The sequence below is a fragment of the Delphinapterus leucas genome, chromosome 14 (genome assembly GCF_059928025.1).
Source record: "Delphinapterus leucas isolate spDelLeu-1000000601 "Yukka" chromosome 14, BTC_Dleu_Yukka2, whole genome shotgun sequence".
NCBI lineage: Eukaryota > Metazoa > Chordata > Mammalia > Artiodactyla > Monodontidae > Delphinapterus > Delphinapterus leucas.
This window is the reverse complement of record NC_143142.1, coordinates 25,421,166-25,437,377: the sequence shown is the minus strand read 5'-3', so window position 1 is coordinate 25,437,377 and position 16,212 is coordinate 25,421,166. Positions and strand designations below refer to the sequence as shown.

Sequence of the window (16,212 nt, the reverse complement as noted above, 5' to 3'; positions counted from 1 at the left end):
AGGTGCCAGGCTTGTGGCCTGGGACCCCAGGGGCTGGAATCCTGGGATTGCAAGGACAACCCTGCCTCATCCCCACTGCAGCATCCCATCCCCTTCAGGAGCCTGGCCTGGCTCCCCAGAGCAGGCTCGGGGGTGGGATCCAGGGTCTGAGCTGCAGCTTCCGGACATCCGGCTTCAGGACGTGGGCCCCCTCCCTGAGTCGCGGGCCAAGGGCCAGGAATGTGCTAACTGGGCAAGTAGGGCCCTGCTAGCGCATAGGACACCTGTGGACTTTGAGAGGGGACCCGGGTGGGGCGGGGTGGCAGCGTGGGGCGGGGCCAGGCCGTGGGGAGTGAGCCGCCGCCACCTCCCAGCCACTGCTGCGCTGGCTGCAGACACAGGCAGGCACCATGAAGCTGTCTCTCCTGCCCTGGGCCCTGCTGCTGCTGGTGACAGCCCCCGACCCAGGCCCCTGGCCTGCAGCAGGTACGCCCCCACGCTGCCCTTTTGTCCCCCGTCTGTCTGTCCATCTGCCCGCTGTAGTCAGACCCAGGGCAGAACTTCCCTGGGCTCAGCCTCTGTCCATCCGTCAGGCCATCTGTGACCATACTAGGGGTGCTAAGAAGAAATTCTGGGGAGCCCAGGGTCAAGGGGCTGCTGGTAGGGATGGGGGTGTCTGGGCCATGCCTACCCTAAGCTGGCTGGGAGCCAGAAGGCAGTGGTGGGCTGGGAGGGAGGTGGCCAGGGTGTGGTGAGCTCGGGAGAGCCCTTGGCCTGCACCTCAAGCGCCGATGGAGGGTGTGTTTGTACATGGAGGAGCCCCCAGCCCCACTGGGCCCCCTGCCTGGCCAGAGGCAGGATTCTGGGTCCTTCTCAGGGTGGGCTGAACCCGAGAAAGTCTAGGGGAAGGCCACGCACTCCAGAGCCGGGACCCTGGCCCCCCGGGCTGGGCTGGGCTGAGCTGGTATTTGCCAGCTCCCCAGCCCCCTCCCCGGCCTATCTCCCATCTCAGGGAAGCACCAACACCCTCCTTCCACTTATCTCACTTACAGTCATCACTGGGCCTCCTTCCCCACCCCCTCAAGCTATCACAGTCTTGGTCAATACATATTTGTTGAGTGCCAGGCCCTGTGCTGGGTGAAGTAGGGCCCGCAGTGGTGGCTCAGGCCCAAGCCTGGCCCTTGACCAGCCCCTTTGGGGAATGGCAGGGAAGGGCCAGATGGGACGTGGGCCTGCACCCCACCCCTGTCTCCACCCTCCAATCTGCGCAGCCAGGCCAGCTCCAGGGCGATGGGTGCCCACAGCCCCCCACCAAACCACCCTGTCCCCTCTCCTGGCCTGGCTGGGTCCTCTGCTGGAACTGTCCCTCCTCTCCCCTAAACGAAGGGGAGAACCCCTGGCCTTCTCCCCCGAGGGTGGGGCCGTAACCGGTGAGCCTGCACGGCCCAGCGGAGTGAGATGTGGCAAACTCAGCCTGGGCGCCAGCCCCTAGTGGGCCTCCAATGGGACTCTTAGTAGCCATATCCCAGACCCCAGATCGGGCAAGCCAGCGTGGTTCTTCTCCAGGCTGCCGGTCCTTGATGCTTTAGGAGTGGAGACAGGTCCCCGGCCCATGTCAAGGGGTCAGGCACGTGTAGCCATCTGAGGATGCCGTCAGGTACCGGACTTGGTAGCCAGTCTGCCCAGGGGCTCCTCCCGAAAAGTTTTATGTCTGGACACATTTCCCCAAATCTCCCCTCATTCTAGCCAGTCATTCAGGCCAACTGGACTAAGAGTTACCCCACCCCATGGGCCCTATGGGTTTCCACTGGGTCCACGTGGTGGTCAGTGCAATTCCTGGCCAACTTTCTCCTGGGGATGCTTCTAACAGGCTCGAGGGGGAAAGAGATGTGGGCCCTGTACATGGGGTGGCCAGGCTGGGCACTCAGGGCCCTCTCCTCCAGGTGCCCAGGGGAGCTGCTCCCACCGTTGTGGAGTCCAGGATGGGCCATGCTCCTGCCACCCGACCTGCTTCGGCCTGGCCAGCTGCTGCTCGGACATTCGGGACTTCTGCCTGGAGATCTTGCCCTACTCGGGCTCCATCATGGGTGGCAAGGATTTTGTGATACAGCATCTCAACTGGTCCAACCCCACTGACAGCGTGATCTGCAGGTGGGAGGCCCGAGGACTCTGTGCACGCTGGGGCTCAGACCCACTGGCTGGTTGGGTGGGGCCCCCGGGACAGAGGACTGGGACGGCTGTCCAGGGAGGAGGCTGGGAGCCTCAGAGAGGTCAGCCCACGCTGGCCCAGCCTCTCCTGCCTCCTCCACACTCACAGCTTTAAGGAGAGCATCCAGACCCGCGGCTTCGTGGACTCCTCGGGACGAGTGCACTGTGTGTCACCCTTGCTCTATGAGACCGGCCGCATCCCCTTCACGCTCTCCATGGACAATGGCCGCTCCTTCCCACGCTCAGGCACCTGGCTGGCTGGTGAGACCCAACATGCTGGTCCAGACTGGAGGCACCAGGCCGCACCCTCCCGGGCCCAGGCCCCTCACAGGGACTTTCCCTTGCGCTAATCTATGCACACCTGGCCCACCTGCTCTGGGTGAACCAGTCCCTCTGGAGGCCCGCCCGACTCCCTGGGTGCAGGCTCCCCAAGCTCCTTTCCCCACCGCTGGCACCCATGCAGGAGTTCCAGCCCAGAGGGAGTGTGGCTCGGCCAGCCAGGGGAGGGCAGCAGCCAAGTGGAGGACAGAGGCCTGGGCATGGGTGGGGGCAGGGCCCTGCCTCTCTCAGTTCCTGCCCTTTCCTGCCGCCAGGGGGAGAGCATCGCTCCCAAGGGACTGCTGTGCTTTGTCCTTGGGAGGTCCCCACAGCTCTAAGAGCCCCGGGCCTCCTCCCCTGGACCCCCTGGGCCCTGGGCCTTCACTCACCCCTCACCCCCGCCCCCTGCCCCCTGCCCAGTGCACCCCAGCAAAGTGTCAGAGTCTGAAAAGAGCCAGCTGGTGAATGAGACCCGCTGGCAGTACTACGGCACCGCCAGCGCCCAGGGTAACCTCACCCTGACCTGGAACACCTTGGCTCTGCCCACGAACTCCATCACTGTAGAGCTATGGGGCTACGAGGAGACAGGTGAGGCCAGCAGAGTAACCCTAGGCTGCCTCTGTGGGGCCTGGTGGGGTCAGGAGTTTGGAGCTTGCAGAGATGGGAGAAAGGGGATTCCAGGTGGAGGGAATCCAGGTGGGGATTTCCAGTGGGAAGAGTGCAGGCAAGAAAGGGGAACTGGCTGGAGCAGCACAGGGAAGCTGGGGATCCCTGGCTGTTTGGGTACCAGCTCTAGGAGGAGGTGTGGCCATTCTCCGCTCCTGGATACAAGGCTTATCCTGGAAACAGGAAAGGCTTGCTCTGCCCCATCCTCTCTGAGTCCCTGGATGGCTGGCTGGCCCTGGGCCTGGCTCCCTCCCCAAACAGGGCAGGGCCTCCTATGGTGGTCATCTGTCTACCCTTCTGTCCATCTACCAGGCTGCTCTGAGCACCAAAGACCGGCACCCCACCCCCCCACCCCATGCCCCGGGGTTCCTCGGACTCAGGCCCAGGGGCTGACAAGGCCTTCTCTCCCCCAGGGAAGCCGTACTCCCAGGAGTGGACGGCAGCGTGGTCATACCTGTACTCCTTGGCCACAAGCATCACCAACTCCGGCTCCTTCACCTTCACACCAAAACCTGCACCTCAAGACTACCAGAGGTGGAAAGTGGGTGCCCTTCGCATTGTCAGCAGCAAACACGCAGGGGAGAAGTAAGGGCCGCCCTGCAGGAGATGGGCTGGGGCCTGTCTGCCTGCTGCCCCCACGCTAGATGGGGAGCCAGGGCCGAGGGCAGGAAGGGTGGTCTCTAGTGTGCATGTGTCCCCATAGGGACGTGCACGCACTCTGGAGCAACGAGCACGCGCTAGCCTGGCACCTGGGCGATGACTTCCGGGCAGACCCTGTGGCCTGGGCCCGAGCTCAGTGCCTGGCCTGGGAGGAGCTGGAGGACCAGCTGCCCAACTTCCTGGAGGAGGTGCCCGACTGCCCCTGCACCTTGGCCCAGGCCCAGGCTGACTCTGGCCGCTTCCAAGTGAGCCCCCACCCCAGTCAGGGCCCAGTAGGGAGCGAGGGGATGGGCGGGGCCAGCTGCCCCAACTAGGCACACGGCTGTGCCGTACAAGGCAGTGCAGGGGGAGGCAGGTAGAGACCTGGGAGGTAAGGCTGGGGTCTGAGGGCCCAGGGCCCCAGAGGGGTTGGCTCCCAGGGAGGGGATGACAGAGTGCAAAGCCAGTGCAGGGGACAGCAACCAGCCACTCTGCAGGCAGACTACGGCTGTGATATCGAGCATGGCAGCGTGTGCACCTATCACCCAGGGGCTGTGCACTGCGTTCGCTCCGTGCAAGCCAGGTGAGCATGGAGACGGTGGGCAGGGTGCGGGGTGGGGGCTGGGGGCAGGATGCCAAGGCGGCCCTGACCTGTCTGTGCCCCCAGCCCCCTATATGGCTCAGGCCAGCAGTGCTGCTACACGGCAGCGGGCACACAGCTCCTGACAGCCGACTCCACCAGTGGCAGCACCCCAGACCGTGGCCACGACTGGGGCGCACCCCCATACCGCGTGCCGCCCCGCGTGCCGGGCCTCTCCCACTGGATCTACGATGTCATCAGCTTCTACTATTGCTGCCTCTGGGCGCCCGAGTGCTCCTACTACATGCAGAGGCGGCCCTCCAGTGACTGCCACAGCTACCAGCCCCCGCGCCTGGGTGGGTGCTGCCTGGGCAGGTGCTGGCCAGGGCGAGGCCCCAGGCAGGGCGGGGCCAGGGCAACCTGCCTGACCCTCCGCTCTCCACAGCTTCCGCTTTCGGGGACCCACACTTTGTCACCTTCGATGGCACCAACTTCACATTCAACGGACGCGGCGAGTATGTGCTGCTGGAGGCCTCTGGGACTGACCTGAGGTTGCAGGCGCGGGCCCAGACCAGGATGACGCCCGAGGGTGAGGCTGGGCCCTGGGGCTCTGGGTGGCTCAGGGTCATCCCTGGGGAGGGGGAGGCTGAGCCGAGTGGACCCCATTTTGCACCCATCATCCCAGGCTCTCAGGACCGAGGCACAGGGCTGACTGCTGTGGCTGTCCAGGAGGGCAACTCAGATGTGGTAGAGGTCCGGCTGAGGGATGGGGCCGGGGCCCTGCAGGTGCTGCTGAACCAGGAGGTGCTCAGCTTCAAGGAGCAAAGCTGGATGGACCTGAAGGGTGAGTGGGATGGTGGGGGCCCCACTCCCCTGCCCTCCCCGCCGGGGCCTCCACACCTCTCTCTGGCCCTGGCAGAAAGCAGGCGGTGTCCAGGGCGCAGATGGGGAGGTGGAGTCAGGGCATGAGGGCCGACAGGCAACCCCCTCGCACGGCCCTGGTATGGGGGCCCCATTTAGGGCCTGGGCACCTCAGATCCACCGCCCGGGGTGGTGGAGTGTCATAGCAGGCTGGGCCCTGGGGACACCCTCCCTTGCCCCTGAGCCCATGGGTGCCGGCCCATGCATCCCGGGGCTCTGGGGTCACAGCAAGTTGCCCACAGGGGCGGCCCTGACCCCAGCTCCCCCTGTGTCCAGGCATGTTCCTGTCAGTAGCTGCTGGGGACAGAGTATCAGTCATGCTGTCATCAGGGGCCGGCCTGGAGGTCAGCGTCCAGGGTCCGTTCCTGAGTGTGGCGGTCCTGCTGCCCGATAAGTTCCTGACCCACACACGAGGCCTCCTTGGGACACTCAATGACAACCCCTCAGACGACTTCACCCTGCGCAGCGGCCAGGTCCTGCCCCCCAGTGCCAGTTCCCGAGAACTGTTCCAGTTTGGGGCTGACTGTGAGTGACCACAGGCTGGAGGGGAGGGGGCACCATGCTGGGGGGTGCTCAGTGGAGGTGTGTGTGTGGGAGCCCCCAGGCCCTCCCACCAGCCAGGCCTGCTGCTGTCTCCCTAGGGGCTGTGGAGAATGCCTCCTCCCTGCTCACCTACGACTCCAAGTTCCTCGTGGAAAACTTCCTGCTCCGGCCCAAGCATGACCCCAATTTCCTGCCCCTCTTCCCCGAGGAGACCACCTCCAGCCCCAGCCAGGAGAGTGAGGCGGCCAAACTGTGTGGGGACAACAATTTCTGCAACTTGGACGTGGCGGCCACCGGGAGCCTGAGCGTGGGCAACGCCACGCTGTTGGTCCACAGGCGGCACCTGCTTCGCGCGCAGAGCCTGCAGCCCGGTGAGGGCGGTGGTGGGTGAGGGCGGCGGGCACTGGGTGCTGGGACACGGCCCCCCAGGCTGGTGGCTGTGGTCAGCAGCTCAGGCCTGTCGTCTGTGCCCCACCCCTGCCCCAGTGGTGTCCTGTGGCTGGCTGGCTCCGCCCTCCAACGGGCACAAGGAGGGCATGAGGTACCTGGTGGGCTCCACTGTCCACTTCCACTGCGACAGCGGCTACAGCCTGGCCGGGGCCGAGGCCAGCACCTGCCAGACTGATGGCACCTGGTCCCAGCCCACCCCGACTTGCCAGCGAGGTGAGGATGCCCCGCCCACCGACCGGCCCCTCCCACCAGCTCTCGGCCTGCCCCCAGCATTGCCCCGCCCACTCGCCCGCCCCGCTTACGTGCCCTGCACGTGTGCGCCCACCCACGCCTTACGCCCTGCCGCCCCTCTAGGACGGAGCAGCGCGGTGCTGCTGGGCGTCATCTTTGGAGGCCTGGCGGTGGTGGCCCTCGTCGCGCTCGTCTACGTGCTCCTACGCCGCAATAAGAGCAACACGTGAGACCCCCGCCCTTCCAGACCCCCGTCTGCCCCTCCTAGGCTCTGTGCCCCTCCTAGGCTCTCCTGGCGTCCCGGGGCGCGGGTGGGACCACCGGGCCTGCTCTAGACCCAGCCTCTGTTGCAGGGCCGTCTGGGATTCGCAACCCTGAGGGAAGCACGCTTGGCCGGCGGCCAAGGGCACACAGGACCTCCCCGGGGCCAAAGACCAGCCTCCCAAACTCCCAAGAACGTGCACCCCAGTACTTGGATCCACAAATCCCTACCACCATACACCTGGGACACGGACACCTGAACCTGAGCTTTTAAAGCCCGGTGCCCTGCTCTGTCACCAAAGACCCGGACCTTGAGTAGTCACTGTGGAGTTCCCGAGGCTCTGTTCCCCACATACCCCTGACTCTTAATTCCCCAGGCCCGAGACTCCGTACCCTTGAATTCTGAGGCCTGTCTCCCGAGCCCTAATACTCCAGCACCTGATCTTCAAAGGCCAGTACCTCAGATCCCTTGCCCATGATGCTGATTCCCAGTATACTGAGTCGTGGTGCCCCAACAGGGGGCCCCAGGGCCGAGCTGCCTTGATTCCCAGACCCTGGGCCTGGCCTGAGACTGTAGGTGGGTCCAGACTTGGGTGTGGAGAGTCACCCTCTAAGCTCCAGGCTTGTAATTCTAAGTCTCTGGAACATCTCCTGAAACACCCCTTCCTGCCTGTTGGGGGAGAAAACAAGCCTTTGGTGCCCCTTCCCTGGTGTCCTCATGCTCGTGCTGTGCCTTGGTTCCAGGGAGTCCCACGGTTGCCCTGTGCGGTCCACAGCACCCAGAGCAACCTGGGTCTGAGGCCTTCGTCCACTGGCAGGTCGCCTGGGACCGGTCTCTCCCCAACCTCTGTCTCTCCATCTGTAAAGTGGGATCTGGAACAATGACCACGTTGTGACAGGGAGGGGAAGGGTTCTCCATGGGGTGCTACGCTGGGCACTCAAGAGAAGGGACAGGGCTGGGCGGCCCACCCTCCCCCAATGTAGGGAACAAGCAAGCTGGCAGCCTGGCCCTGGGCCCCCCACCCTGCCCTGTCACAGCCCCAGAGGCAGTCTGGTAATGCGATGCCCAACTGGTCCCGGTCCCTGAGCCCTTTGCCCAGGAGTGTCCAGAAGCTAGTACAGGGCCCAGGCCTTATGCCATCACTGCCCCGTTTGTAGCAAGGGTGCTGAATGGGGGCTGTGGGCAGGCCTGGGCAGGGTAGGATGGGGTCAGATTTGCATCATAGGTGTTAGATGGAGAAAGCACCAGGGAGTGTGGGGTTGGAGGTTGGCGCCCCCTGGCCAGGGCGGGCAGCTCTGCCTGAGAGGAGTGAGGGGCAGGGGGTTGCCCACGAGATCTGGAGCCCTGGGTGGGAGGCTGAGAGAAGCCCCTTCACCGCAGCACCAAGAGTGGCCACGTGGGGGCAGCAGAGGGTAAGAACAGTGGAGGCGGAGGCTACCCAGGGACCCAGGCCATCAGGGAGAGCAGTGCAGTTGGGCCAGCAGGCTTGTGGTCACGACCCCGGCCAAGGTTCATGCAGACCCACCTCTTCATCTCCCTCATCTGGGGGGTGACCTCGAGTCGTCCCCCAGTCTCAGAGGTTGCATGGGTCATCTCCCTCACCTGGGAGGGTCTCGAGTCATCCCCCAGTCTCAGAGGTTGCATGGGTTACTCAAGGTCGTCCAGCTGGCACTGACCACTTGGATCGGAGGCCAGGCCTCCCTACCTCCTCAGCCTCACCTTTGGCAGAGGGGTGGGCAGGGGCAGCGGCAGATCCCATCTGCAGGGATTCCTGGAGTGTGCACAGTGGGGCACATTTGAACAGGGCTAAGATGAGATTGGGGGGGTGGGAGTCCTGGGGGTGGTGCTGAGGAGACTCTGGTGGAGGCGGATGGGGTCAGTGCTTCTTGTCCTTCCAGACCCCACCCACCTCCCCCCAACCTCTGGGCTTCCAGCTCAGGACAGGGGGGCTGAGGGCCCACCCTTTGGCCCCTGGGCAGGTACTTTCCTCTCTGCAGATGAGGTAAGGCAGGGCTGGCCTCCCACCAACCTGAGCCCCAGTGCTTCCTTGCCGAGCCAGGCCGGGCCAGGCCCTTGACGGTGGGTGAGGGTCAGGTTCCTGGTCAGAGCAGGAGGGCAGGGGCAGCATCACCACTCCCAGACTGGCCTCAGAGGTGTGATTGGTCAGAGAGCTTTCCAGGTAGAGGAACAGCCTGAGCAAAGGCTCAGAGGATGGGACGTGCACTCAGGTCTGAGGAGTAACGTGGAGGGCAGCAGTAGAGGTGCCTCCCCTGCCAGGCTTCATCCTGAAAGTAAAGCATGGCCTCCCTCAGGCCCCCTACCCTACTCTTGTCCCTCTAAGGTAGGCCCTGGAGCTGCCCTGGCAGGAGAAGGGCTCCATCGTGGCCCTGGCCCCAGACGTCAGGCCTTCCCAGTGCCAGGGGCCGGCCAGGCTGGGAAGCCCCAACACCTGGCAGGGGTTTTCCCAGGGACCCGTCGGGAGTCTGGGGTGCTGCAGGGCCTGTGTGAGGGCACAAGATCCCAGAGCTGGGCAGAGACTCCCTAGAAACATCAACGGTAGGCACCCTGGCCTCAGAGAGGTGGTCTCCCCAAACCACAGCCCCAGGAAGTGACGGCACCAGAACCCAGCGGCCAGTCCCCTGTCCCTTGTACTAGTTGGGATTTTGAGGACAGTAATCCAGGGACTTGGAAATGCAGGTAATGAGAGAGCTGGGAAGTGAAATAGGAGCCAGCGAGGGACAAAGCATGGGGGAGGCCAAGGAGCCAGGCCAGGTCCCCAAGAAAGAGAACCATGCGGTTGTGTGGGGCCCTCACCACAGAGACAATTACCCCACCAACAGAGGCCTCTAGCCTCCCGAGGAGGGGAAACACCACTTCCCCTCCAGCCTCCCACTTGGGCCTCCTGTTGGCTGAACAGTGGGAAGGGGCTGATGTAGGGGGAAGGGACCAATGTGGGGAGTAGGGACCCCTCTGCCAGGCTGCTTCCTCCCGCAAAGCCCCAGGTGACCGAGTCCCTGCCCCGGGCCAGGCCTCTGCTGGGAGACCCCTGTCCCCATGGTCCATGCTGCTCTGGAGGAGGGTGTGATCGGTGTAGTGCATTGTGGGAGCAGGAGGCCAGGTGGGTGCTTTTTGGAGGAGTCTGGCTCCAGCTGAATTTCAGAGGACAGAAGCCATTAGAGAAGTGAGGTCCAGTAGGTACTCTGCAGCCACACAGGCCGGGTGCCCTTCCAAAAGCACTGGACTACATTCCCCAGCACCCTTTGCAGTTGGTGCAGTCATGTGACTGGTTTCTAGCAGGAGGGGATGGGGCAGTTCCAGGGCTGGTCCTTAACACCTCCACAGGCAACCCCCTGCAGGCCCTTCCCCCTGCTCCCGATGTTGCTCAGGTGACTGGAAGCCATGCCAACCTAGGTCCCTAGCATGTGGAAGGATCTCCCCATCCCCACCTGTTCACCCATCCAGTACTGCTTTGGGAACAAAAAATAAACTTCCCTTGTGAGTAAGCCATAGTACATTTTGGGGTCTATGTGTTGCAGCAATTGGTCCCCTGAACTATACACAACAGGCAGAGATGTGAAAAGATGGCCTTATGTTTTTCATCAGTGTTGAAGATAAATACTATGTGCAAAAGGTTTTAAAAAATTCAGTGGATCTTCCAATGTTCATAGCAGCGTTATTCACGATAGCCAAAAGGTGGAGGCAACTTAAGTGTCCATCAACAGGTGAATGGATAATCAGATGTGGTCTATCTGTACAATGGAATATTATCGGGTCATAAAAAGGAAGGATATTCTGACCACTGCTACAACATGGATGAACCTTGAGGACATTATGCTAAGTGAAATAAGCCAGACACAAAAGGACAAATACAGCATGATTCCATTTACATGAGGTCCCTAGAGCAAATTCATAGAGACAGAGGGTAGAATAGAGGTTGCCAGGGGCTGTGGAGGGGAAATGGGGAGCTGTTGTTTTTGGCAAGTTCCCTGACCAGGGATTGAACCCGGGCCATGGCAGTGAAAGCACCAAATTCTAACTACCAGACCACCAGGGAACTCCTGGGAGCTGTCAATTAATGGGGACAGTTTCAGTTTGGGAACACGAAAAGGTCGAGATGGGTGGTGGTGATGGTTGTGCAACCATGTGAATGTACTTAATGCCACTGTGCTGGACCCTTAGAAATGGTTAAGACGGTAAAGTTTTTGTTATTTGTTTTATTTTTTTAATTTATTTATATGTTTTTGCCTGCATTGGGTCTTCATTGCTGCGCACGGGCTTTCTGTAGTTGCGGCGAGCGGGAGCTACTCTTCATTGTGGTGCGCGGGCCTCTCATTGCGGTGGCTTCTCTTGTTATGGAGCACGGGCTCTAGGCACGTGGGCTTCAGTAGTTGTGGCACATGGGCTTAGTAGTTGTGGCACGCAGGCTGTAGAGCACAGGCTCAGTAGTTGTGGTGCATGGGCTTAGTTGCTCCACAGCGTGTGGGATCTTCCCAGACCAGGGCTCGAACCCGTGTCCCCTGCATTGGCAGGCAGATTCTTAACCACTGAGCCACCAGGGAAGTCCTGTGTTATTTGTATTTTACTACAATTAGAAAATTTTAAAACTCAAACAGAGGAATTTACTTAGTCATTCCCCAGGTGGTGGACAGTCTTTTGCTTCTTCAAATGCTGTTGTGCTTGGTAAGTAAGTTCAGGTTCACCTGTAGGGGAAATTCACACAAGATGATGGGCTGGGGTTTTTGTTTTTGTTTTTTTAATTTATTTATATTATTTATTTTTGGCTGTGTTGGGTCTTTGTTGCTGCACCCTGGCTTTCTCTAGTTGTGGCGAGCCGGGGCTTCTCATTGCGGTGGCTTCTCTGGTTGTGGAGCATGGGCTCTAGGCACGCAGGCTCAGCATTTGTGGCTCACGGACTCTAGAGCGCAGGCTCAGTAGTTGTGGCGCATGGGCCTAGTTGCTCCGCGGCATGTGGGATCTTCCCAGACCAGGGCTTGAACCCGTGTCCCCTGCATTGGCTGGCGGATTCCTAACCACTGCGCCACCGGGGAAGTCCAATGGGCTGGTTAAACGACACATTTGTTTTCCTCCTAGAGTTGTACCCGCTGACACTCACCACCAACCTACGCGATTGCCAGGCCCCCTACACCCTCATCAGAGTAAGGAGCCTTCAGATTTTTTGCTCTTTGTCAGTTAGTGAAACACACTGTGGGGCCTCCGTCAGGCTGACCGGCATTCCCAGAATTCCCTTCCCAATGTGTTTTGGGTTAGGACCACAAGAGAGATTCCTGTGCAGGATTGGGAGGGCGGAAGGGAATTGGCAACCTCTTTTGTAAGTCACACTCCTTGTGGCGCGCCTGCTGACCCAGCTCATCAAGCACCAGCAGAATCCAGGCAACTACTCCACCTCCTCCCAGTCCACCCTCAGTCCATTCTCCTGGGTCAGGTGTGTGACAAAGCAGTCCAGCTGCTACAAGAAACCTTCGTCGCCCTTGACAACAAGAAGGGATGTGGACTTCAGCCTATCCTCGTGGGCTCCAGTCAGCTCTGGATCCTCCCTCCACTTTCCATGCATCTTTCCTCCTGACTCTGCCTCATGGACCTCAGGCTGCAGCATCCCATGGGAGACAGTAGCCTTACAGGGACCCCTTGCCCAGTTCCCATGGTGTGGGCCCTGCTTCTTTGATGGAACTCGGCTAAATAAAGTATAAGTTGTAAGCAAGAAAGTGCACTGCTCAGGGTACAGCTTGTGAGCATGCCCAGTGAACCACCACTCTGGTCACCCCTAACATTTTCTCTATCAGACACTGTCCTCTCCCTCCTCCTCAGGTCAACCATCAATTTCTCACCCCATAGGTGAGTTCTGCCTGGTTTGTCCTTCACACAGGTGGAATCCTAGAGTTTTTCTGAGTATTATTTCGGCTAATGAATTTGTTTATCCATTTCCCTGTTGAGGCGCTTTGGGGTGGTTTTCAGTTTGGAGCTATAATGGCTAGTGCTGTAAACATTCTTGTATGTGTCTTTTTTTTTTTTTTTTTTTTTTTTTTTTTGCGGTATGCGGGCCTCTCACCGTTGTGGTCTCTCCCGTTGCGGAGCACAGGCTCCGGACGCGCAGGCTCACTGGCCATGGCTCACAGGCCCAGCCTCTCCGCGGCATGTGGGATCTTCCCGGACCGGGGCACGAACCCGTGTCCCCTGCATTGGCAGGCAGACTCTCAACCACTGCGCCACCAGGGAAGCCCGTATGTGTCTTTTGATGCACAGATGTGTTACCGAACCAAACGTGGGTCTGCTCACCTTCATGCAGTAAAGCCAATCTACTGACACCAAGTTGTGCTGAAGGAAAGTGCAGCATTTATTGCCAGACCAAGCAAGGAGTCTAGGTAGCTAATGCTCAGAAGGCCCGAACTCCCTGACGGCTTTCAGGGAAAGGTTTTATTTTATTATTAATTCATTTATTTATTTGGTTGCGCCAGGTTTTAGTTGCAGTTTGCCAGCTCCTTAGTTGCAGCACGTGGACTCCTTAATTGTGGCATGCAGACTCTTAGTTGCAGCATGCATGTGGGATCTAGTTCCCTGACAAGGGATTGAACCTGGGTCCCCTGCATTGGGAGTGCGGAGTCTTAGCCACTGCGCCACCAGGGAAGTCCCTCAGGGAAAGGTTTTAAAGACAGGGTGAGGGAGGGAGGTTTCAGGGTGCGTGGTCAGGTCGTGGACATTTTTCTGATGGGTTGGTGGTGAGGTAAGTGGGAGTCAACATCGTCATCCTTCTGGTTCCAACTGGTCTGGGGTTTAGGTGCTAGTGGGCAGCATGCAGTTAACTTCTTCCACCTGGTGGGGGTTTTAGTATCTGTGAAATGGCTCAAAGGACATAGCTCAGAATATTATCTGTAGCCCTTGAGGAGTAACTGAAGGTCCTTGACTTTGTTTAATGGCTAAACTATTATTATTTTGTCTTGCTTGGCTATTCTCCTTTCTTTCTGTATTTGTCACTTCTCTGATTAAATGTATTCTCAGAAACTCAGGGAAGGCCTTGGAGACTAAAGTTTTTCTATAGACAGAGAGGCAGGCAGAGGACATTGGAAGGGGCAGGGTCTATTCCAGGAAGGCCCCATAGGGTCCTGGTCAGTTACAGACATATGCATTTATATTGGGTAAGTTCCTAGGAGTAGCATTGCTGGGCATGAGGTAGCAGTGTGGTAGTTTTAGTAGGTAATATTGGTTTTCCAAAGTTGTTTTACCAGTTGATGTTCCCACCGGCAGCGAATGGCAATTCCATTTTGCCATATATTTTTATTTTTTAAAAAAACAACCGCTGTATTTGTACTTTGTTTATAGAAGTGGAATGTTAGTGTGGGATCTTAGTTCCCCAACCAGGGGTCAAATCCATACCCCCTGCAGTGGAAGTGTGGAGTCTTAACCACTGGACTGCAAGGGAAGTCCCCATTTTGCCATATTTTTGCCAACACTTGGCATTGTTGGTCTGTTGAATTTTGGCCATTCTGATGGGTATATAGTGGTAGCATATTGTGGATTTATTTTGCTTTTTTTTTTTTGACAACTAGTGAAGCTGTGCATTTCTTTGTATGTTCATTGGCCATCCAGAGCTCCTCTTTTATGAGATGTGTTCATGTCTTTTGCCCATTTTCCGTCAGGTTATCTATCTAGAGCTCTCTAATTGATTTTTAGGAGTTCTTTATTCTGGGTAAGAGTTTATTGTCAGATATAAGCACTGCAGATACTCTCGTATTCCATGGGTTGCCTTTTCACTATTTTAATGTCTTCTGTTGAACAGAAGTTCTTAATTTTTATATAGGTCAATTTATCCATTTTTTTCTTTTACAGTTAGTACTTTTTGTGTCCTGTTTAAGAAACACGTGCCTTCTCCCAAGTCACAAAGCTGTTCTGTATTTTCCTATAAAAGTGTTATTGTGTGATATTTCATAATTAGATCTGCCAACCATCTGGAATGATTTTTGTGCATGGTGTGAGGTAGGAGTCAGGATACACATTTTTCATCTGGCTATCTGATTGACTTAGCACTGTTTATTGAAACAGCATTCTTTTCCCATTGCACTGCCGTGTCTCCTCTGTCACTTGTCAGGTGACTTTCTGTTCTGTCCCATTGCCCAGTTTATTTTTTAAAATTTATTTATTTACTTTTGGCTGTATTGGGTTTTCGTTGCTGTGTGGGCTTTCTCTAGTTACGGTGAGCAGGGGCTACTCTTCTTTGCAGTAAGCGGGCGTCTCATTGTGGTTGCTTCTCTTGTTGCGGAACATGGGCTCTAGGCACACGGGCTTAAGTAGTTGTGGTGCATGGGCTCAGTAGTTGTGGCGCATGGGCTCAATAGTTGTGGCTCGCGGGCTCTAGAGCACAGGCTCAGTAGTTGTGATGCACGGGTTTAGTTGCTCCATGGCATGTGGGATCCTCCTGGACCAGGGATCGAACCTGTGTCCCCTGCATTGGCAGGTGGATTCTTAAACACTGCACCACCAGGGAAGCCCTGCCCAGTTTTTTTTTGCACCAATACCAAATTGCCTTAATTACCATAGCTTGTTCATGACATCTGGTAATGTGAGTCCTCCTTTATGTTCTTTTTTTTTTTTTAATTGGCCATATCTTTCCTTTTTTTTAATATTTTATTTTTATTTATTTATTTGGCTGCACTGGGTCTTAGTTGCAGCATGCGGGATCTTTGTTGTGGCATGCAGGATCTTTTTCTTTAGCTGCAGCACATGGGATCTTTAGTTGTGGCATGCGGGATCTAGTTCCCTGACCAGGGATCAAACCCAGGCCTCTTGCATTGGAAGCTTGGAGTCTTAACCACTGGACCACCAGGGAGGTCCCTCTCCTTCATGTTCTTCCTCAAGATTGCCTGGGCTAGTCCTGGTCCTTGGTGTTTCCATATGAATTTTAGAATCAGCTTGCCAATTTCCACACACACACACATACACACACACAAACCTGTGAGGATTTTTATTAGGATTGCATTGGATTTATAGGTGAATGTGGGGAGAATTGGCATCTTCACAGCACTAAGCCTTCTAGTCCATGAATGTAGTCTAATCCTCCATTTATTCGTTTTCTTCAAATTCTTCGGTTATATTTTGCAGTGTTCAGTGTAGAGGTCTTGCATACTTGTTAGTTTTACTTCTAGGCATGGATTTTTTTTTTAATGCTATTGTAATTGATTTCAGTTCAAAAAAGTGTTTTCTATTTGTGAATGATGTCGAGATATCATTGATTTTTGTATATTTTCCTTGATTCCAGTGATCTTGTTCAATTGACTTAATTCTAACAGTTTACCTGTTAAGTATCTACAAATATTGACAGTTTTATGTCCTCCTTTCCAATTATACCTTTTGTTCTTTTTTCTCACCTTATTGCCCTGGCAAGGACTTCTCTTTCAGTACAGAA

At 57.3% G+C, this 16,212-nt stretch overlaps 1 protein-coding gene across 1 annotated transcript; it reads left to right on the top strand.

Moving 5' to 3' along the window:
• The first annotated feature begins 327 nt into the window (after positions 1-327).
• SUSD2 (sushi domain containing 2) lies at positions 328-6,885 on the top strand. Its single transcript, XM_089894797.1, is given in 15 exon segments — positions 328-465; positions 1,923-2,130; positions 2,297-2,448; positions 2,926-3,093; positions 3,484-3,539; positions 3,542-3,756; positions 3,875-4,076; positions 4,308-4,393; positions 4,478-4,746; positions 4,836-4,979; positions 5,076-5,234; positions 5,588-5,836; positions 5,953-6,225; positions 6,341-6,517; positions 6,659-6,885. Coding segments are annotated over 15 exon segments (2,541 nt in total). The 5' UTR covers positions 328-389; the 3' UTR covers positions 6,766-6,885.
• Positions 6,886-16,212: the final 9,327 nt, after the last annotated feature.